At 53.0% G+C, this 21,752-nt stretch overlaps 1 protein-coding gene across 1 annotated transcript in view; it reads left to right on the top strand.

Annotated features, from left to right (window-relative positions):
• The window catches only part of Loxl2 (lysyl oxidase-like 2), an 80,582-nt gene that overhangs the window by 53,359 nt on the left and 5,471 nt on the right, over nucleotides 1-21,752 (top strand). Inside the window, exons 6-11 of the mRNA XM_005373698.2 lie at nucleotides 1,871-2,054; nucleotides 5,262-5,413; nucleotides 8,814-8,981; nucleotides 11,538-11,697; nucleotides 15,004-15,259; nucleotides 21,290-21,405. Of these exons, the coding sequence (XP_005373755.1) occupies nucleotides 1,871-2,054; nucleotides 5,262-5,413; nucleotides 8,814-8,981; nucleotides 11,538-11,697; nucleotides 15,004-15,259; nucleotides 21,290-21,405 (1,036 nt within the window). The remainder of the gene's footprint in view (nucleotides 1-1,870; nucleotides 2,055-5,261; nucleotides 5,414-8,813; nucleotides 8,982-11,537; nucleotides 11,698-15,003; nucleotides 15,260-21,289; nucleotides 21,406-21,752) is intronic.

Genomic DNA, 21,752 nt, shown 5'->3' with positions numbered 1-21,752 from the left:
GAGAGAGAGGGAGAGAGAGGGAGAGAGAGGGAGAGAGGGAGAGAGGAGAGATCCAAGATACAGTGCCCATCTTCCCATACAAATCGGCACCTCTATCTCCACTGACAGATTTCTCAGGATTAGTGAGTTATCCCAGCCCCAGCAGGCTCCCCCTTCTTCTGTAAAAGAGAAGGGACTTCTGCTGTCTTCCTCCATGGTCCCAAGGAGCCCATAGCTTGTCTTTTCCCTGCTTTTCTTCTCTCATAAAGCTCCCAAATGGGCCCTGTTCTGGGAATAGCTGATAAGGGGGCCAGGGTGGGGGAAGTCACATGGGAAGAAAAGGACAGGCGCAGAGGGTTGGTCACTGCTCAGCAGGCCAGATAAACACGGGTACTTAGTCATCGTCACTTAGGCTTGTGAGTTCCAGGCTAGCTGTAGGCCAGCCATGGTTAAGTGGGAGCCAAGGAGAGAGAGAGGCCCTGGGGTGGGGGCCGGGGGAGTTAGTGCTGCTAGGGACAGGTCGTGGGCGGGAGAAGCACCTCCTCACCCGTGTTCCCTCTCACCCTCTCTGCTTCCCGTCCCATCCATCCTGCCTGTCAGCAGCTGTTCTTGGAAAGGGAGGAACAGCTCTTCTTGTGGAGAAAGGAAATCAGGGCAAAAGCAATAAACCACACAGGGTGACTCCCAGGCTGAGCAGCTTTTGGACCAAAACCTTCCATGAAAGGGGAGCGTTGTGTGCTGTGAGCCCGGCCTGTGGCTGCATGTGGGGACTACTTTGGATGGCTTCCTGGCAGTTCCGGGAGGCAGTGGCCCTGCCTCCTCAGTGGCCCCTGGGGCCTCAGAAACACACAGATGTGACCACACCGTCAGCTGTCCCTGAAGCCGCGGCACAGCGCTATTTCCCAGTCCTCTGAAAAGCAGCTCCGTGTAGCCCCCTGCCCTCGTTTGTCCCCTACCGCATGGTCTGAGTCACATCCTTTCCCCCAGTCCGAGCCCAAGCCTCTGAGTTTTCCTCGTGTGTCAGCCAGAGTACCAGATCCTACTGTTTTGGAATTCCTCTGCTGTGCGGTTTAGAGCAAAGGAATCAAGTTCATCCCAAACCAATGCAAGGACAGCGGGAGGCTGACATCATATTTTCCTTGGTTTCCATCTTCCCTCCCGGAGCCAGCTGACTCTGCCTGGCCGCTGCTGGGCTGGGGGGAGGTTATTTGACACTTGGCCGCCTTGAGCTGGGGTCAGGGTCACGTGCTTCTTGGGAAGGGCCCCCGAGTCCAGCTGGACATCTCGAGATGGGAGGGGAGGGACACGGGAAGTCACGGTTCTGTAGAACATGGGCTGGAGCCAGCAGTTTTATTCATTCTTTTGTTTTCTGCAGTGAGAGTAAAAGTTCCTGAAGCTACAGAGTGTTCTACACTCTCTCCTGCTCCCCATTTTTCTGCCCCTAGTGCCAGGGTGAGAGTAGTCCCAGGGCTCTGTGAATCTGGGTGCTGTCTCAGCACCCCACCCTACCAGGCCAGCCCTGCAGTGCCATCACAGAGGAGAGAAAGGTGGCCAGAGACTGCATCATGCGATGCCTTGACCCTCAAGGCAGCCAGTGGACGTGCGTGCTTGAAAGGCACCGCCTCCACCCCAGCCTGCCACATCCCGGTCATCCACGGGAGACGAGAGATCATGGGCTGAGGACAGCATAGGCCAGGGTAGTCCTTGTCTGACCCTGATGCAACCAGGACAGCTACGCGGTCACCGTGTCTGCCGGAGCTCAGGCTTCTCAGCCTCCCAGCACACATGCACACATGCACCTGTGCACACATGCATGCCAGTGAGCATTTGCACATACGTGCACAGAACACACGTGGGCTTCTGCACTTAGCAGGACTGTGTGTCTCTCCAGCAACCCCTGGTGCGGCTCAGAGGTGGTGCCCAGGTCGGGGAGGGCCGTGTGGAGGTGCTCAAGAACGGAGAATGGGGGACGGTGTGCGACGACAACTGGGACCTGGTGTCGGCCAGCGTGGTCTGCAGAGAGCTGGGCTTCGGAACTGCCAAAGAGGCCGTCACCGGCTCCCGGCTGGGGCAAGGTAAGGAGCAGGGCTGCTGCTGGGGAGGCCTGTCTTGCTGGGACAGTGTAGCCTCTGTGGCTGGTCGCCATGACCTGATGTAGCTCTTTGTGCATCTCCTTCCTGTGGCAGCTGATGCTTGTTGAGGGAATCTCAGCCTCCCGCAGATGGTCTGGCTTGGAAGGGGCCCTAGATGACGCGGAGTTCTCAGTTTATGGATTTGGAAGTTGAGGCCCAGAGAAGGGAGTAAATGAGCAGGGTTAGAGGACAAACTAGCAGGCAGCAAATGCTCTGAGCTGGGTCTCCCAACTCCTAACCCTGTGCTTTCTGCTCCCTCACCAAGGAAGCTGGGGTGGTCATGCCCTTCCTCCAGGAGGGGACCTCAGAAGCCATCAGGCTGTAGGCCACAGTGGACACAAAAAACCGGATGTCACCTTCCTTTTCCACCCGGATACAGCCCCATGTTTTCCTCCTGACAGCAGAGCAAATGAATAGCTTACCCACCCCCTCTAAGGAGAAAGCCTGGTTTTTATTAAGTGTCCTGAACCAAATCTTCCATACGAGCAAAGAACAAAAGTATCGGAGGCTTTCAAGGGGTCGCTCCAGGTTCAGCACTGCTGTCACTGTGAAGTGATGCAAAACTGACTGCTTCCCTCCCCCCACGAGCCCCACGGAGCCTGCCCATCGCCAGCCCTGGCCCTTCAGTGGGAACCTCACCCAGACCCACTGCCACCTCCTGAGTGCCCAGCTGTCCCCCAGAGGACTTGCCTGAGCCAGGAGGACCATCATTTCCCAGAACCTCTCCAGCACCGACCAGCAGGGAGGAAGGCGCCGGGAGGAAGGGCCCGGGCTGCGCATGATGGGGCCATCCTGTGCTATGGGGAGAAGATGCCCCCTGTCCGTGTGCAACCATCAGCCCACAGAAAGGAATGTGGTGAGGTCGTTGCCCTCTCGTCCGGAGCCTACATGGCACATGCTGTGCTTTCCTCGGGTGAAACTCAAGCCCTGGCCTGCCCCACGTCTAGCGGTGCAGCCCATGTGTCCCGTGTCTTGGTCCTTTCTGCAGTGTGCCGTGCCCCAGGCTGCAGCCAATCACCTTTTCAGCAGTCCCAGGAGGCTGGAAGGAGTGACTGGGGTGACAGTGCTGGGATCACAGACAGCATTGCCGGAGGGAACGTCAGCTCCCCCAGCCCATCAGATGAGGAATCTGAAGCCACCCTGATAACCAGTGGCAGAGAGAGACAGAAACCGAAGTCTCAGTCTGACTTGGCATCCTCCCTTCCTCCCTTGGCCCAGTCCCGCAGACATTTGGATGCCGTCTCAGTCTCTGTTCTCCACTGCATCCTGGGTGTCCACGGAAGGCTAAGGTCAGGGCAGGTGTTAGCAGCACATTATGGCACCTAGCAGCCTCCATTTTGCCACCTGACACACAATCCTCTGCCCCCAGCAAAGCCCACTCCACTGGTTGACTCACCTGCGGGTTTGTGCTCTCCTCAGGCCTGCAGGAGCAGGCCTGCTCATCCGAGGGAATACACAAGCACTCGTGACATGAGTCCATTCATGGGTGTATGCTTTGTGGCCTAATTATTTCCCTGCAGGCCTAGAGAACCCCAGGAAAAAGAAGCCCTGGACGGCCCTGATGCTGGCCTTGAAAGGGCCACTAGATGGCTCATCACCCCCTGCTACGCTGGATAGGCAACCCCAGTCGGCCCAGAGGAAAAGTACCACATTCGGTGTGTCACAGGGCGGGCAGGATCAGTTCTTCCATCCTGGCTTGCAGTAACAGACCAGCAGTAACACCCACACCCAGGGTGGAGAAAGGGCAATAGCTGAGAGTCAGGCAAGCAGAGTGCTCACCGTGGCCCTGCCACCTACTTGATGGGTGACCTTGAGCGACCTGCTGGCCTTGGCTTTTTCACTGTAGAGCAGAGTGGCCGGGTGGGTGGCGCCTGGGACTCTGGCTCTAGCCCGACAGAGCCAGACTTGGGTCACCAGCTGCTGCCCTTCGTGTGCTTCAGGACTTTACACAGCGGGACCCCAACTATCTACTGGCACATCCACTCCCACTCAAGACTGAGCAGTGTGTGAGACAGGGGCCTGTGGCATTTGAGTATGCCCAGCACATCGTGTCCCAGAGATGTTCACGGGTACAAGAATGAGTGAACTAATGCATGGACGCGTTCACGTAGAATAAGCAGGGCCAAGGGAGCGAACACTTAGCGAAGGAGTTCCGACTAGACCTGCGCTGCCCAATAGGAATACGTGTGAGCCACCTCATGTGGCTGAATTCTTTTAATAACATTTTCTTTAACCGTGGGTATGAAACTATGACTTCAACATGCAGTTGTTAAACATGCTATTAGTCTTTGGTCCCCAGATTCCTCATTTCATGGAAAGGTTGCTCTGATGATTAAAAGAATTACTATCCGCTCACTTGCTAGATGGCTCCCGTCGGCCCCTCCAGGACTTCTGCCCTTGCCTATGATGTCCACTGCCCTGGAGGCATGCTTCGGTTTAGCCAAGCAGGGCACTGACAAACACACGCTAGAGGTGGGCGGAGGAGAAGAGCTGGGACATCTCTCTCCCTGCAGGGTCTCCATCGGTCCTGTGTCCCTCCACCAACAGTGACAGCTTTTACAGGTGGCCTCTCCCACACCTGTTCTCCTCTCCCAGGCCAGATGCTGGCTTCTTCCTCACTCGTAGGAGTGCACCTGAGCCAGCTGTTATTGGCCTCAGAGTCCTGGACTGGCCTTTGTGATTTCGTACATTCCACCCACACCTGTAATTTAAAACTCCCCTTTTCTAACTCAGACCATCTCATGCGTCTATGCCAAGTATATTGCAAGGATGTGGCTGATACAGTGATAGTTGCCCCTTTCAGAGGCATACATGCCTGGAATGTTGGGGTGAGGGAGGACACTTAGGTATCTTCTAGTCCGACTCCTCCATGAATGTGAGAAACCCAGTATTCAGGTAGGCTGAGTGATCCGGCCAAGGTCACCTAGCAGGCTTGTCATGGGCTTTATCTGCGCTCGGCAGAGGTGAAACCCAAGACAGTTAGCAGTGCTGGCTCCAGGAACAAGAGCCTGGGTCACTGAGCCCGCTCCAAAGGGGCAGCGGGGAGCGTGGAGGCTGGGAGAGGTGGGTTCTTATGTCCAGGAGCATCTTGCTAGTTCGGAGAGTTTTCATCAGTAGCTCTCCTCGCACGTATTTCTTTTCCCTCACCAGGGATTGGACCCATCCACCTCAACGAGGTCCAGTGCACGGGGACGGAGAAATCAATCATCGAGTGCAAACTCAACACCGAGTCACAGGGCTGTAACCACGAAGAGGACGCAGGCGTGCGCTGCAACATCCCCACCATGGGCTTCCAGAAAAAGGTGAGGGCCTGGTCGCTCAGCAGGGACTGCGCCACCGAGGCCCCAGAAAGCACAGACCGGCTGGCCTCGCTCTGAAGGGTCCTCCTGGCTGTGGGAGGTTATGCTGAGATGCAGGGCTCGGGCTCCACTGCTATCACTATTCATGTCCCTGTCATCTGCCGTTTGTAAGCAGGGACATATGTCAGTTCTCCCACCTTAGTGGCAGGTACCTGGCAACCACCGTGGGCCACGTCTTGCGCTGGGACTGAACACAGTGTGCTGGCATCTCAGTCCTTTCTGCAAGGGACTCAAGGCCTCCCACACCTGTGACATCCATGGGATGGGCCTTTTCCAGGGATCCAGAGGCACCACCTGGACAGCGGGTCTGCAGACCACACAAATGTGAGCACAGAGCACATGGCGTTTGGTAACCAGAGGGAGAAAAGAGACATAGATGTATACCCCTCCCTTTTTTGTACTGGGATCCGGGCCTTTGGACTAAGCTATATCATAAGCCCTTTTTATTTTTTATTTTGAGACAGGGTCTTGCTAAGTCCATAATTTTCCCAGGCTAGACTCAAATTTGCAGTCCTCCTGCCTCAGCCTCCCAGAGTGCTTACTCCTCCCTTCTTAAGACAAGGCCTGTAGCAACTGCACTAAGTCTCCTGTCTGGGGTTACTCTGCCTGCAAGATAGTGAGGAAGATGAATTCCTCTTTGCCATGCATGAGTTTCACCCAGTCCTGGGAATGTGCCCAGAAAGTTCTATGTAATGCTCTTCACTGTGTCTTAAATTTGGTCAGGGTTATGTATCATTCAGGATGGGCTCAAACTTGCAATCTTCCTGCCTCAGCCTCCCAGAGTGCTGGGGTTACAGATGTGTGTGTCAACACACTTGGCAGGGCTTGACCTTCCTACCCTTCTGGGGTGATGGTGGCCAAGGTGCAGACATGATACTCCTAGCTGACCCCATGGTGGCACTTGGGTGTGGCCCTGGGATGGGAGAGCCATGTGCTGGGCCAAGTCAGCTCCATGGTCAGCTGCTGCCATGTGTTCCAGGGTGCTAAAGGAAAGGAGGAGCCCTTCTCCCATGTGTAAACTGCCCACATTCTCTCCAGTGTTCCCTGTCACGGATGGGGCTGCAGGCCAGGGCAGCCTTGGAGGACACAACAGTGTCCTGGGGCCTTGGGCCGTGCTATTGGCCGCCATGTTTCCCTTGGCTCACAGTGAACATGGCGGCTGTGTGAGCGGCCATTGCCTTTGAGGCTTTTAGAACCCCAGAGAAGGACACTGCACACCGCCAGCCAGCTTAGTGTCAGGCCATCCGGGCAGCAGTAGACCAGGTGAAAGGGCCCTCCAACGCTTCCCAGGGACAGCCCAGAGTCGGCCGCCTCCTCATGGACGTACTCATGGGAGCCCGCCACCCTCCGAAAGCAGGAAAAAGCATGGGCAGGGTTCTTCTGCCCTGAACATCCTCACTGGCCCTTGCCTTCGAGGTGACAAAGGAGGGTCACCTTCTGTGAGGCAAGGGCGGGGAATTTATCATTTTTTCCTTACTGGTACTTGTTTGCAGTTCATAATGATTTTTTTGTTTGTTTGTTTTTTGTTTTTCTCCGGTACCGGGAATCGAACTCACGACCTTGCGCTTGCCAGGCAGGTGCTGTGCCTCTGAGCTAAATCCCCAGCCCCAGGACACAATGATTATATTCACTGTGGCGACTGAGTGCCTGGACATACCACATCATAACTGTTATTACATCCCATTTCCCTTCCCTTCCTCTCACCCCGCTTCTCTTAGTCCCCTTCCCATTTGCAAAAGATCTGTCTCCCCATTTCCTATTGTCTGTCTTTTATTTTGCGCTTTAATTTATTTATACCTTGAGGCTCTGACTGAAGAGAAGTCACGTGATATTTAAGCTTGTGTGTCTGGTTTACTTCACTTAACATCGTGGATTCAGAGCGCGTCCATTTTCCTGTGAGTGGGTCACATTTATCCTTCATAGCAGAGTAGTACTCCACTGTGTGTGAGCGCCACACTTCCTCCACTCAGCTCTTGGTGGACACACAGGCCCCTTCCAAGGTTTAGCTGCTGAGAGCTGTGCTGCTGTAACATGAGTATGCGTGCGTCACCGTAATACGATGACCTTAGCTCTTCTGGGAAGAGACCTAATGGGGGAATCGCTGAGGTGAATGGAGTTTCTATTTTCAGTTTTTTGAGGAATCTCCACACAATTTCCATAGTGCATATACTAATTGATGTTCTTACCAAGAATGTAGAAGGGAATTGAAACTCAGTGTAAACCCCGTGGAAGTCATTCTGCTTTTGTCATCCCCGTGGCTACCATCTCCGCATGGGGGCTGACGGGCCTCCTGGAAGAGTCCTGGCCCTGCCTTGCACCCCCTGCCATGCATGCCTGTGGAGGGCCTTTAGCGCTTCCAGTGGGATGGAGCTGGACACCAGGCCCAGGGGAGGGTTGGCCCTGGTTCTGGCTCCCAAGAGTCAGGCCTCAGGTTTGTCCCAAGGCCTGCAGTCTGGACCACCTTGCCTGTGGTGTCTCCCTGTCCTGGACATAGGACCAGGACCAAGCCAGAGGACAGGAGGCTCAGGTCAGGGGAGTAGGGAGTGGTGCAGGCTAGGGCCCGGCTGACAGCAGCTGCCAAGAGGTGACCAGAGGGGACTTTCATGAAGGACAAAACCAGGTGCTCTCCTGAGTGCCCTCAGCCCCAGGGTCATCCAGACCCTAAGACCTCAATGGACAGTGCGTGCTCAGAATGCCTTGTCCAGGACTCAGGGCCAGGCCCCCTCATGGAAGGAGCCCAGCCTGGCCCCCAGCTCTGCCTCAGTGCTGTTCACCGTTGGTCAACAGTATCCTTGGCAAAGGGCACTGATGGATGATGATTTGGAGGTGATGTGGCAAGATAGTTAAAAGACATCTTATCAGAAACTCCGCTTTCCCATCTGTAAAATGGGGTTGACCAGGGTGCTGCTGGTCCACAGAGTTGGGTAAAGGCCAAAGGCTTATGTCTTTAAAGAACATGCACAGGCAGGGACACAGTGAGTGCTCCTTAATCTGGCTGCAAGTTTCCTGTCCGAGTATGGCGCCTGTCACAGCGTGTGCGCAGTGCCTGCTGGGTAAACGACTGGATCTGATGGAATCAAGACCGCACATACACAGATCATCTCTAGGAGTTCTGTGAGCACTCAAGGCAGGTGCACAGGGCCCCAGGACGCCTGGAGGGGGGCCCTCATGAGGCCATGCTGGGCATGATACTGCCACATGGGGCCCTGGAGGCTTCTGGAGAATCTAAGGATGGATTTCTGTCAAGAAACAGAATCAACTTGGGGAAGCTGGGGCCGATGCTGTTTGGTGAGAAAGCGTCCCTTTATTCTCCTGGTCACACTGTCTTCCCTCGTGTCCCCAGGTGCGCCTGAGCGGAGGCCGCAATCCCTACGAGGGCCGGGTGGAGGTGCTGGCAGAGCGGAACGGGTCCCTGGTGTGGGGGACGGTGTGCGGTCAGAACTGGGGCATCGTGGAAGCCATGGTGGTCTGCCGGCAGCTGGGCTTGGGGTTCGCCAGCAACGCTTTCCAGGTAAGGAGCTGGGCTTTGGGGTCTGCCTCCTTCTGTCCCGCTACCTTCCCTATGTCAACTAGGACTCTCACCCTAGGAGTCCACGAGGAAGGTTCAGATCCACAACCCACACCCAGAGGAAGGGGACTCTTTTCTGGCCGTAGCTCTCCCCGCAGCCCTGGGGTCTGGGCCAGTGTCTGCTCCTGGCCTCAGTTTCCAGCCTGCAGAGCAACCAGACCTGGGGTTCTGCACACCAAATCTACGCTGCCGCATGCTGGGCTTCCCCTGGGGGAGGCTGCGCCTCAAGAGCCTTGGTGGGATTTTTGCAGGGGAGAGCAGTTCAGTCCTTCAGGGCAGTGGTGACTGCCCAGCCAAGCCCCAGCACCCCCTGATCCCTTAGCTACTGACTCGGGAGCCCTTGGATGCAGTGTTCCCCCGTGGGTGGCCATGCCTCAGGCCTTCTCGCATCCCCAAGCCAGCATATCCCCAAGCCGAGTCTAGGGCCCCGGTTGTGTGTCTGCACCTTCCTCCCAGGGCTCCTTCCCCCAGAGGACAACTGAGAAAGGATCTCTGAGCTCTGGTCTTCATTCTCACTTCCCACCCCTTCACAAGGCAGCACGGGGCCGGGCAACTGAGAGTCAGTTCCTGACTTCCCACCAGCCTGGCTGCATGACGATCAGGGGCAAAGCCTCCACCTCCAAGCCTCCAGCAGACTCCCTGAGACCTGGACCAAAGAGAGTCCCCAGTTCTCAGTATCCTGGCTCTGAACTTGTACTAGGCAGAACAGTGCTTGGAGACCCATCTTGCACGGTTACCTGCCCTCAGCTCTGGTCACAAGCAGCCCTTCTGGGGGCCTAAGGAAGGGATTTCAGGGAGGTGGAAAATCCCCTGCCCTGTGGCTCCTTGGTCCAGCATCCGGGAGGAACGGGCCTCTGACACAGTGGCCCCTGCCTGCCCTCTTGGAGCTCAGCTTCCCAGGGCAGCATGATGTTTCTGCTGGTATGTGTGACAAGCTGGGCCTGCTCTGATTCTCCAGGAGAGTGGAAAGAGAGCTGCCATCCAGCTGCTTTTGTTGTCTGTCACTTTGTTTCTAAGACACCTAGGCCTCAGCTGCGGCTATGAAATGGGGCTGTCGTGACATCAGTCCCAAGTCTGCCACTGATTATGAGCTCTGCTCAAGGGCCCAGTGTTCTCATCTGGAAAACAAGGAGGATATTGATCAAGTTCTGTCAAGAAACAGAACCAATAGGCTGTATGATTTTGCATCTGTCCCCGGTATTCGTGGGTGCTACTCCCAGGACCCCCTTGGACACCAGATTTTAACAACACTCTGGACCTTTACGTAAAATTGTATGATATTTGTATATAACCTGTACAATCCTCCCATATACTTTGAATCATCTCTAGGGTACTAGTAATGTATAAGACAATGGAAATGCTATGTAAACAGTTGTTACACTGTATTATATAGAGAATAGTAAAAAGAAAATAGTCTATATAATTAGTACAAAAACAGTTTTTAAAAAAATACTTTCAATCTGCAGTTGGTTGAATCCATGTATGCAGAACCCATGGATACAGAAGACTATCTGTCTGTCTATTATCCATCTGGCAAGAGAAAGATTTGAGGAATTGGCTCTTATGGTTCTGGAAGCTGGCAAGTCCAAATTTTGCTGGGCAGGCTGACAGGCTGCAGACCCAGGGAGGGGTGGATTTTGTTCCAATCCAAAAGCATTCTGGAGACAGAATTCCATGTTCTTAGAAGGACCTTATTCTTTTTTTCTCTTAAGGTTTTTCACCACTTGGATAAGGCCAGCCCTCCTTCTGGAGGGTAATCTGCATTACTCACATCAGCTGATTTAAATATTCAGCTCACTTAAAAACTACTTAACAGAAACATCTAGTAGCATTTAGCTGGGTACTGTAGCTCAGCCTAGTGTTTTCATCCTACTTCTGTTCCAGACTTTCTGTTTCTCACTTCTCTCTGCTGGAAACATCTCCGAAAGTGAAAGATTTTATCCTAATAATCTTTTGAAGCCCCATGGATCAAAGGGGCCAAATGAATCTCAGCATCACAACCCTAGGGTCTCCTCAGCTTCTGTGTAGGATTACTCTATTAATGGCTTTTCCTAGAATCAAGTTCAAAGGTCAGACTTGATGAGCTATCTAATGATTGACCTATGAAAATACATGTCTTCTCTCTAATCAATTGATCAAGTTCTGATCGATTGATCAGGTCCTTCTGGAGCACTGGGCTGAGGCTTTGTGGCTCTGATTGATTAGCAATGTCTGCCCTGGCCTGCCACGCTGCATCCCAAGCACCTGTTTGATTGCAGACTCTGCGGTGCTGTCACAGTGAGCACACTGGCAGAATCCAAGTGCCTATCGGGAGACCTAGGTTGTCACTCATTCTGCCACCACCTGATTGTGTGGCGGGAGGAAGTGACTGTACCTTAACCATATCCAACTGAAAAAAGGGTCATACCCTGGGATTTTCTTGAGGCTATAAGTTGACAGAATATGAGAAAGTGGCCACTGGAAGTGACCTGCTGGTATTTCTTTTGTTGATTCATCCAGGAGACCTGGTATTGGCATGGAAATGACGGCAACAGAGTGGTCATGAGTGGGGTGAAGTGCTCAGGAACGGAGCTGTCCCTGGCACACTGCCGCCACGACGAGGACGTGTTCTGCCCCCAGGGTGCAGTGCAGTTCGGGGCTGGAGTCGCCTGCTCAGAAAGTGAGTGTCCCAGGGGTCCTGTCCCAGGGGTCTCCTCCCAGCCCCCCCGGCCACCCTGAGGCTCCAGGATCACTTCCTGTTTCCAGACCCTGGAAGCAACATGGCTGCCTGACTTTCTGACACCCCCACCCCACCCCACCCCTGGTGCCACCACATTGTGCCAGAAAGGTGGGATACTTGGAAGGGGCAGTCCAGCCAGCATTCTCAGTGGCCTGGCTCATGCTGAGAGAGGACCAGCTGGATGCCTGTGTGAGCAGTTGTCCTTGCAGCCTGAAGGTCACTCTCCCACCTGAGTCATCTCTGTCGTGGGCCCAGAAACTGGCTGGACCAGTTGAGAGCAGGCTCTGCCTTGTTAGCTGACCTTGACAGTTATCTGTCTGCTGGGGTCCTCACTTCCGGTTGTCCCAACACACTGGAGATCAATTGTGACAGTGGATACGTTCAGGGGTTCAGTGAACACTGTCATTTTACCATCACCAAGGGTGAAGGGGAAGATTATGCTCCAACTTAGTCAGCTCTAATCTCCTCACTCGGTGCGCTTCCTAATCCTTGGAAAGCATGGCTCTCAGCGCCCAGTGATCACACTGAGAAAGTTACTAGTGTCACATCCTGTCAGAGAGGAGAGATAGTGAGGTCGCACTCTTAGCAGTCCTCCACGGAGAAAGCATGCAAATAAATTCAATGATTCATGTATATTTGCTGTATCTTAACCTTTTCAAAAGGAAATTAAGGTAATAAAAAGTAAAATTCAAAATAACATAATATAAAAACATGTAGAAAGGTGGGTACTGGCAAAAAATGGAGTTAAAAGAGAGGTTAATTGAAAATTTTTTTGTATCATGGAGTTCCATACACTTACTAGGGGTAGATCATTAGTTTCAGAGTGAGTTTCCTAGCAACCAAGGGAAAGAAAGAAACCTGATCATGAAAAGAATTTACAGAACCCCTCAGATGGAAACAACCATGTGAGTGGAGAAGCCCACTGCTGTGGACACTGAGAACAAGGGGATTTCTCTTTATAAAGACTGAGAGCTGAGGAATGAGCAGTGCCCTCAACATCCTCATGGCAGAAGTGAGTTTTAAGGGCCCGTTGCTCAGAGTAGCCTCAGCTTAGCGTGCCCCCAAGGGGAAGGTGCCATGTGGGCCAGGAACACAGCTCCTGGTGGTCAGCTAAATGCATGTTAGAGTATTCAGGGAAATTCTTCAGGTGACCTTGGTAATTCTTCTCCACTAACCAATTACACACGGCCCAAATCTGCACCTCTCCCTTGATCCTATTCCTTCTCACCACCTCCCATATCCAGCCTGTCTGGGTTCTTATTTTTCAGTATTTTCCTGACCTCTGTACATCCTACTGCCCTTGCCTGTGTCCAGGTGGCTGGCTTCCATACTATATCATGGAGAGACTCTGAAAGGGGCTCCCCAGAGTGAAATGAGCCCCTCCAATTTCTTCCCTCCCCACCCACTCTCTTCCTGTTCAAATCCCTGTCAAGTTTCCATCAGACTTAAGGAAATGAAGGGATTTGCACAGAGCTCGTGTTGTCCAGCCTCCTTCTGGGACACACACACACACACACACACACACACACACACACACACACACCCTGCAGTGTCCCGGTCACACAGCCCCTCGTCCTCCTTCAGGTTTCAGGGTCCTCGTACAAGCTGCTTGTTTCACCCAAAGCCTCCCTGATATTCTCAGCCTTAGAGTTAATTCTTCTGGTCTCTGTTCATCTTCCCCAAAGGGAATCCTCCTGAACACCCACTCAGCAGAATCTCTGGTTTTAATTCCCACCAGTCACCATACCTCTCCTGAAGCTGTTGTTGCAGTCTAGCACAGTGTCCGTGGGACACTCAAAGAGAAGGGTGGGTGACAAATGCCACCACTGAGCTTCTGTTGGCTGTTCTGGGTGTCAGGGATGTCAAGTCCCCACCCCACGGCAGGTGTAGGGAGCAGGTTCCCAGCTCCTAGCAGAGCAAAGACCACAGTTACTCCTGAGCTGGAGGGAAGGGAGGACTTAGGAGGGAACTCCTAGCAGGAGGCCATGCTGGGAGGGCTAGCCAGGGCACAGACAACTGAGACACACATCTAAAAAATATATAGAGCCCAGAATCCAGGGAGCTGAGCATTCTGTACCCCGGTGGGAGAAATACTTGTCAGCAACTGGGAACCTCCTGATCTACGCCTTCCCGTTCCCATCCGTGCACTCTGTGGGTGGATTTGCTGTACCGAAGCCACTGGCCCCACAGTGCCAGGGAACTCAGTGGTCACTTGGGACCTCAGTGCTCTTGGGGAGGGGAGAGCCCAACTGAACCTCAGCTGCAGGTCTTGTGAACTTGAAGAGAGCCAAATTCCATGTATATGCAGCATGGCAGAAAGTAAAAGATGGCAAGATCTGATGTCAGTCAAGCATCTGGGACATAGCGCTACAGAAATGAGCAAAGGAAGCTCACACTGACAGGAGAATCTGCAACCCGTCTTGTGTAAAGAGAGGCTTAGTAAACAGATGCAGGAGGAAGTCATTCCTTCAGCATCTGCTAGGTGCAGCACACTCAGCAAAGAAGTCAAGCCTTTTTGGAGCTCAGGAAATCTGTGTGTGGTGGAAACAGAGAACTGGTTAAGAGGGCAAGCTGGCAACAGGCATCAGACCATAACATGATGCAGCCCTTTCTTCTGGCGATTTCACTGATATAAATGTCTCCTAAAGAAAAAAACTGAATTTGTATATACATACTTCCTGTAGGATGTTTATCACAGCTTTGTCCTTAACTCCAAAAATTCCAAACAGTGTACATAGCTAAGACGTGGCAGGTATAGTTATGAAATAAACATTATGTAGCACTGAAAGTGACTGTTGTAATAGATACGCCTATGTAAGCAGTCAAGATGTATTTTAAGAGGAACAGTTTTAGCAGACTGTAAATCTACACGCATATTATATGTGTTGGGAAGTATAGTCTTCTCAGAAGAAAATCAGACCAAGGGTGGAGCAGTGTTCTCTCTCTCCCATCATTATTGTTGGGGTTTTTTTTATTATTATTATGGAGCGTTTGAAGTCATTTGAGAGTAGAGAGAATAAACACACCAAGCCTTCGCACACCCTTCCCTAGATCCCATACTTGTAAGCATTTTGCCCCTGTACTGATAACGGGTGAGATGGCCAGCAGGGAAGGTCACCTTGAGGGGCCCCCAAGTCTGTTCCAGAAGGTGGTGGCAGGCAGGACAGGGGTTGTGCCGGTCTCGGGATCAGAAGGAGCCTCAAGGAGGGGTCTCCCGTGTTGTGACCACCGTGTCCATCTTCCCAGCCGCCCCCGACCTGGTGCTCAACGCGGAAGTGGTGAAGGAGACCACCTACCTGGAGGAGCGGCCCATGTCCATGCTGCTGTGCGCGCGGGAGGAGAACTGCCTCTCGGCCTCAGCTGCGCTTGTGCAGACAGACGAGGAGCTGGCCCGCCACTACCGCCGCCTGCTGCGCTTCTCCTCCCAGATCCACAACAACGGCCAGTCCGACTTCCGCCCCAAGAACGGCCGCCATGCGTGGATCTGGCACGACTGTCACAGGTAGGGCCGCTCCCATCGCCACCCAGCTGTCCCTACCTGACGTCCTACGCGGCCTGGTCGGGGTGTCTGGAATGGGTAGGGTCACCTAGAGAGAACTGAGAGGCCACATACGGTCCAGGGGGCGGGGCCACACTCTCCTTGCATGTTCACAGAAGCCATTCTCCACATCCAGCCCCCGAGCCCCCTCCTCTTCCCGGGAGTCTCCTTCGGCCTGTAGCGCTCCTAACGTTAGGCAGCTGACTGTCCAAGCACCAAGCCTTGCCGCTGACCTTCAGTCAATGCTTTTGATATAGAAGAGCTCCCAACCTGATAGACGCCTGATATGAGTTTGCATTCTCTAAAATCGAAGAATAAATTCTAGGAACCACAGAGGTTAAGAGCAGAATATACTTGTTGGGGAAAGAAAGCTCCTGTCTGAAAGAGACAGCAGAGGTCCGGAGTGGGTTACCGAGGACCCCGCTTTTCTTTTTTTTTTTGGTTTTTCTCCGGTACCGGGAACCGAACTCACGACCTTGCGCTTGCCAGGCAGGCGCTTTTGCCGCTGAGCTAAATCCCCAGCCCCAGGACCCCGCTTTTCAAAGGAATTTTATAGAGCACAACCATGAGGTGAGGTAGGTGTAAGGTGGGGAAAACTATAATCAACTAATAAGATTGCAAGTATAGTCGCTTAGGTAACTAAAAGAAAAGAAAGAGAACAGGAAATGGGCATTGGTTTTTATGGCTTTTTATGTGCTGAGGGGGCAACCTCACAGGAGAGGAATCTTGGGGACCAGGGCTGTGCTGAAGCATCAGCGTCTGTCTGTTGGTATTGCTTGTATATCATCTTGTAAAATAACTGAGAATTTAGGCAGAGAGCCCGATAAGACCTTTTGCCCCCAACATCCTTTTATAGGGATGGAGAGAAGCCAGCGGACGTTAGGCAGGAAGGTCCCAATAAACATGTGGAAGTTTTTCGGCAATCTTGTATCTTAGTGGGCAAAGTTTTTCGAAGTGTGTGTTGTAAATTTTGGGGTATCTCCAAATAGCTCCAGGACCTACAAAATTCCTTGTTCTATTTTATCTCCTTTCCTGTGTTTATGGATGATGACCCTGACCTCCCTTGACCTCAGGTGCTGAGCTGAATTCTCTACAGACAGTGGCGCTTCTGCTGGCAAGCAGATTGGGGGCTGGGAGAGTCAGGTCTAATTGGAGACTTACAGTAACACTGATCCAATGGGAATTCACAGGGTGGCCGTGAGGTGGGACAAACTTTGGTGAACCAATAAGATTATGAGTATACTGTAATTGCTTAGGTAATGTTGATTAAATGGGAAATCACAAGGAAGGCATGGAGTGGGACAAAACTATATAAGATTACAAGTATAATTGCCTAGGTAACAGTGATTAAATGGGGAAGAAGTCAGGTAGCCAGCCAGCATAAACTGACTTTTTCCTGAAGAGGGTGAGTCAGTGGCTCTTCCCGGCCCCTCACCCAAGGTGATTGATACCTATTTAGAATATCAGTCACTGCTATTCATCCCTATGGGAAGTATGTGGATGTAGTCATTCTATCTTTTGTCTTGAAAGCTGGCCTTTAAGGAATGCTCCTCCATCCACATTTGCAATATATTCTCATCTTCTGCACCAACTCTTGAGTGCCTGTCTCTGTCTGACTGCCTATCATATTTCTGCCTAACTGTCTATAATATTCCTCTTACCTCTGCTGGATCAGCATCAGAAACCTGTTATGGTCTGTATCAGTCAGGGTTTGCTAAAGAAACAGATATAACACAAGATATACAAATGTACAAGAAATTACAAGTCTGGCTTACAGTGGTCAGCCACAGAGTCGGATGAGGAAGCCTGCAGAGGGTGTCTGCACGCTGGAGATTAAAGAGTCCAGTTCAAGGTCTGGAGCTCAGTGCAGTGTCCGTGCAAGTCTGTATCTGGAGGCTGATAGGTTTGTGACCTAATGCTGAAGAATCTTCGATGAAGTCGAAGAGTCTACATTAGAAGGCTGAAGCGTTCCAGGTGGAAGCCACACAGTCTGCAGCAGAAGCCAGGAGATGACCACCAAGCTGAAGGCAAAGACAGCTCCTCCGAAGAACCAGCGATCAGTCCTTCCTCATTTCCCTTTTATTGTATGCAGCCCTCCCGCCCTGGGGCAGGGTTGGGGTGGGTGTCCTTGACACTCATACCATCTCCAGGCCCTCCTGTTGCACAGGCTAAGGAGGAATACAAAGTAAGGACCCTGGCTCCCTGCTGAGTCACTTAGTTACCTTTTAAACTTTTCAAGTTGATACAGTGAACAACATCCTAGAGCCCTAAGGGCATGTCCTTTACACCCCAGGATGTAGAACTATTGAGTTAACTTCGTTAAGCTTCTAGACTCCTCAAGTTGGCGCAATGTATCAACCACAACGATATCTTTAGCTTCTTTTTCATGTCAGACCTTACAGTCACATTCAGACGTTTGAAGACAGAGTTACTTAAGGTGCTTCAAAAGAAAGGACTATGATAGCATTTAAGGGTCCTGATTTTCCCTTAAAATGATTATCTGAATGTGTTGAAAGTCCTAGTGAGCCAAAGAATTTCTGGTCTTCATACAAAAGCATATGCATCTCCTTCAGGGCATAAGTCCGAGTAGGGTTAGGGTTATGACCATCTCGGTGGTTGGTTTTCTTTAGAGACCAGCTGGCTGGAAGCCAGGGCCAGTGACACTGCCTATGGGGCTATAAGTGGAAGGTAATTGTACCCCAGCCCCACCCATGGCGGCCCGCCCAAAGATTACAAGGTAGGAGTCTCCAACTGCCATATGCTTTCTCCCAGGGAGCCAGATTCTCTAAGAATAGTCACAGTGATATCTCAGAAATGTTTTGATCTGGAGTCCGGGAGACTCTGACCCCACCTCCCCCCACGTTTCCAGTGGTTAGTTTTATTCCTTTGCTTACAGATGTTCTGGTCGATGGTTTGGGAGGGAAAGGTTGGGAAGCTCATGCTGACTAAACATGTGTCCCTCTAACGGAGAACTGTGACCCCAAGGTCCTCCAGGCGCTTTGAGAGGAACTTTCAACAGGGTGCCTGGTCTCAAATCTCTGTTGGGTTCCTTTGGAAAGCTGGCCTTTCCTCGGATCAGAGAACTTATTTCTAGAAGCCATAACATCCCATTTCTGCAGACTTCCAGACACTGTGAAGCCCATCTGTGGGCCAAGAGGGAGAACCCTGGCTCACAGTACTGTGAATGGGGGAAAATGCCACTCTCAGCTTAACTGATGCAGCAATGAGGAACAGAACCTTGTTGTTTGAAAGCCCTAGGTTGGGAGACAAAGGCTGGTGCAAGAGGACATAAAGGAAATTGGACTCAAGAGTTGTTCTCTCTCCAGTCATTGTGCCCTTGGTTGGTGACCTAAAGCAGCCCTTCTTCTGTCTCGGGTGCCAGGGCGTGCGAGCCGGGCTCTCCTTGGAGGTGACAGACCCAAGTCAAGGATGGCACTGCTGCAGGAGCAAGCTCTGCTGAGCCTGCCCTGCCTCACCCTATGCTGAGCAGATCCATGGAGGGTCACAGTCCACAGATGTGGCGGGTGACAGGCCACACCCCATGGTAGGCCTTGTTCCTTTCAGGGGGCAGCGGGGTGGCATATGAGGATGGCAGAATGGAGCCCTGCCCTGTGTCTGAAATGAGGACAGGAGTGGTGCCCCGCTGTGCAGCGTGCCCTAGGACAGTCCCTGCCTGAGGCTCAGGGAGCACATGCAGGGATGTGGGAGAAGCCTCGGGACTCAAATCAAATTGCCAAGCGCACTGATCTCTGGTTGAAAGTTTTAAGGGGGGCCACCAAGGACCTAGGATGACAAAGAAGGCACCAGATCGACCCTCCTACCCTTCTGTGAACCAGCTTCCCCTGCCTGCCAGGCAGCACCTCCTCCCTCAGCCAGGGCCAGCTCTTCCGTCACAGCGCTCAGTACCCTGTGGTGATGCCATCCTTTTGTCCAGGTTACTAACCAAGCATCAGGCCTCTTAGTGTCCTGGGATTTCTTTCCCTGTCTCCAACCTGGGGCTCAGGTCCCTTCCTAGATCTCCATCAGGGACAGAGGACGCCTACCTTGGTGTCCGGGACTTTCCCTCCGCCTTCGCAGCACCCACTGTACTTTGTGGGGGCATGTGCTAGTGGTGAGAGGGGGCCCCAGGCTCGACCTTGGGCCAGCAGGGAAGGAGATGCGGCACCAGGGACGGAGGGATGCCTACCTACGCCCAGAGGTAAGCGGAGGTGCTCTAGGACAGAAGCCAGAGAAAACCAGGAGGCAGCGAAACCAGCTATTCCCCTGCCGGTGTTTGCAAAGGGAAAAACTGAAGCTGGAGGAGCCTTAAATCAGGCCCTCAGGAAGCCAGGTGGCAGAGGCCGCCCCATAACAGCCCGTCTGTGCTCCGTCTGCATTCTGTTTAGACGACGGGACACAACCCTACCCTTCTTCGGTCTTTCCACCCAGCGGCGTGGTCAAAGAAGCCCCTCTCTGAACGAGCAGACATTTTTTAGGCAATGAGTCAGACCTCATGTCTCATCAGGCTGCTTCAGAAGCCAAAATAGACTCTTTCAGAGTCATCGCTTGAACTGCCACAAAATCCTCCTTGTGTGAGCTCCCCCTGGGCCCCTGGCCCAGCACCAGTTTCCCCAAGACACAAGTGACCCGGGGGAAGCCCAATTTAGCAACTTCTGACATTATTTTTAGCACAAGCAAACACAGACGCAAGAGAAGAGTCTCTAATTTCCTCTCAGAAAACCCTTCCTTGCCCTCCCCTCTTCCCTCTCCCTGATCCCCGCATACAATGGGACCCAAGGCCACGGCAGGAGGCCCAGGAAGTGAGGGGCCACAGTCAGCCTGGGAGTCCCCACCGCCAAGCAGGGTGAAATACTGGGCTCTTGCTGATACTGCGCAGTGGTGAGAAAGCTGACAGGTACCGAGTTCTCTGGGTCCAGCCTTGTGCTAGGCATTTCATGGCTTCTATCCTGTTCAGTTTTCATGGCCTTGAGAGGTGGCCGTGTTGTCATTGCCTTCTCACTGAGAAAGACACTCAGGTTGAGCATAAGCCAAAGAAGGGGCTCTGTCCCCACGCCTTGGTGCCTCGTTCTTCTGTGCTCCCCATTTTCTGAATGTCCCTGCACAGGGTCGGATAAGCGTGTTGGAATAGTTGGGGGACACACAGGTTGGGGCAGGGCAGCAGCCAGCTCATTTGTGCCCTGGGCTCAGGGCCTGGGCAGTGGGTTCTTCGGGAAGCCACATTTGCCTTGTTTATTCTGAACCAAACACGTCACTTTCCAAGATTCCGCATCTGTTCTCAATTCCTCCCAAGTGAGGAGATGGCCCGTCATTAACAGTCAGCGGGGGAACTGCAGCCTGCTTTCTCCCTTCCTGAACCCCAGGAGGCGCCTCCTCCTTAGCCGCCCCACTGCGGCGTTCCCAGGAACACCCTCTCCTTCCCAGAGTCCTCTGCTCTCTGTCTGCTTCACTGTGACATCTCAATGCAGGAAGCACATTGCTGTCACCGCCCCCCAAGGCTCGGAGGCAAAGCCAAGACCGCCTGCTCCTACTCTGAAGCACACATGTGTCCCCAGGGTACACGCATGTCCTTCTCCAGACACACACCCAATTTCCTACGGCCCCTCCCCCCTCACAGCTCCTCCTCTTTTGTTCTTTTTCCCTCCCCACCATATTTCTACCCTAAAAAGTGTGCAAAAGACATCAGTGTGATTTTCTTTATTAGCCCAGAAAAGCTAGAATGAGGGAGAGGGCCAGCCAAGTGCGCCGAAGGATCCCTGCTTGTTGAAAATAATAAGGCGCGGCGCTAAGCAGTTTGCCTCACCGAGGGCCACAGAACTCCATGCCACATGAATTGCAGGGCCTGGCACTTTCTGGGAAGCAGCTTCTTCCTTTCCCATGTCTTCTCTCTTCCTCTGCCAACCACCCCCAGTCGCCTGAGGTCAAATCCCCCGCTGGGCAGCTGTGCGTAGGCCAAAGGGGCTCCAGACACTGACCGCAGGCCCTCCTTGCTCGCAGGCACTACCACAGCATGGAAGTGTTCACCCACTACGACCTGCTGAACCTCAACGGCACCAAGGTGGCTGAGGGCCACAAGGCCAGCTTCTGCCTGGAGGACACAGAATGCGAAGGAGGTATCTTTGTTGGGGGAAGTTAGGGGCTTCGGTAGGGCTCCCACTAACTCCGGATAATCCTGGGCACTGAGGACTCTTCACATCCTTTGTCTACGCTGGGCCTTTGTATGCCCAGCTCTCTGGGGCCTTCCGGGGCCACAGGTTGGGGCTGGGGGGTGTGGGTGAGACCTGGTTTTAAAGGTACCTATTCCCCCAGAGGTTTGCTGAGGCGCACTTGTAGGGTCCTATGGCCTCCCCAGTAAGGTCCAGATCCTTGGGCCTGGCTCCCACACCCCTCTGGCTCTGCCTTCCACAAGCTTTTCTTCCTAGGTGTCCCAATGCCCAGTGTCCCTCCCCCACCGAGCTGT

The sequence above is a fragment of the Chinchilla lanigera genome, unplaced genomic scaffold (assembly GCF_000276665.1).
Source record: "Chinchilla lanigera isolate Chin_1 unplaced genomic scaffold, ChiLan1.0 scaffold00002, whole genome shotgun sequence".
Lineage (NCBI taxonomy): Eukaryota > Metazoa > Chordata > Mammalia > Rodentia > Chinchillidae > Chinchilla > Chinchilla lanigera.
Note: the sequence above shows the minus strand (reverse complement) of the source record. Positions and strands in the feature narration are given on the sequence as shown.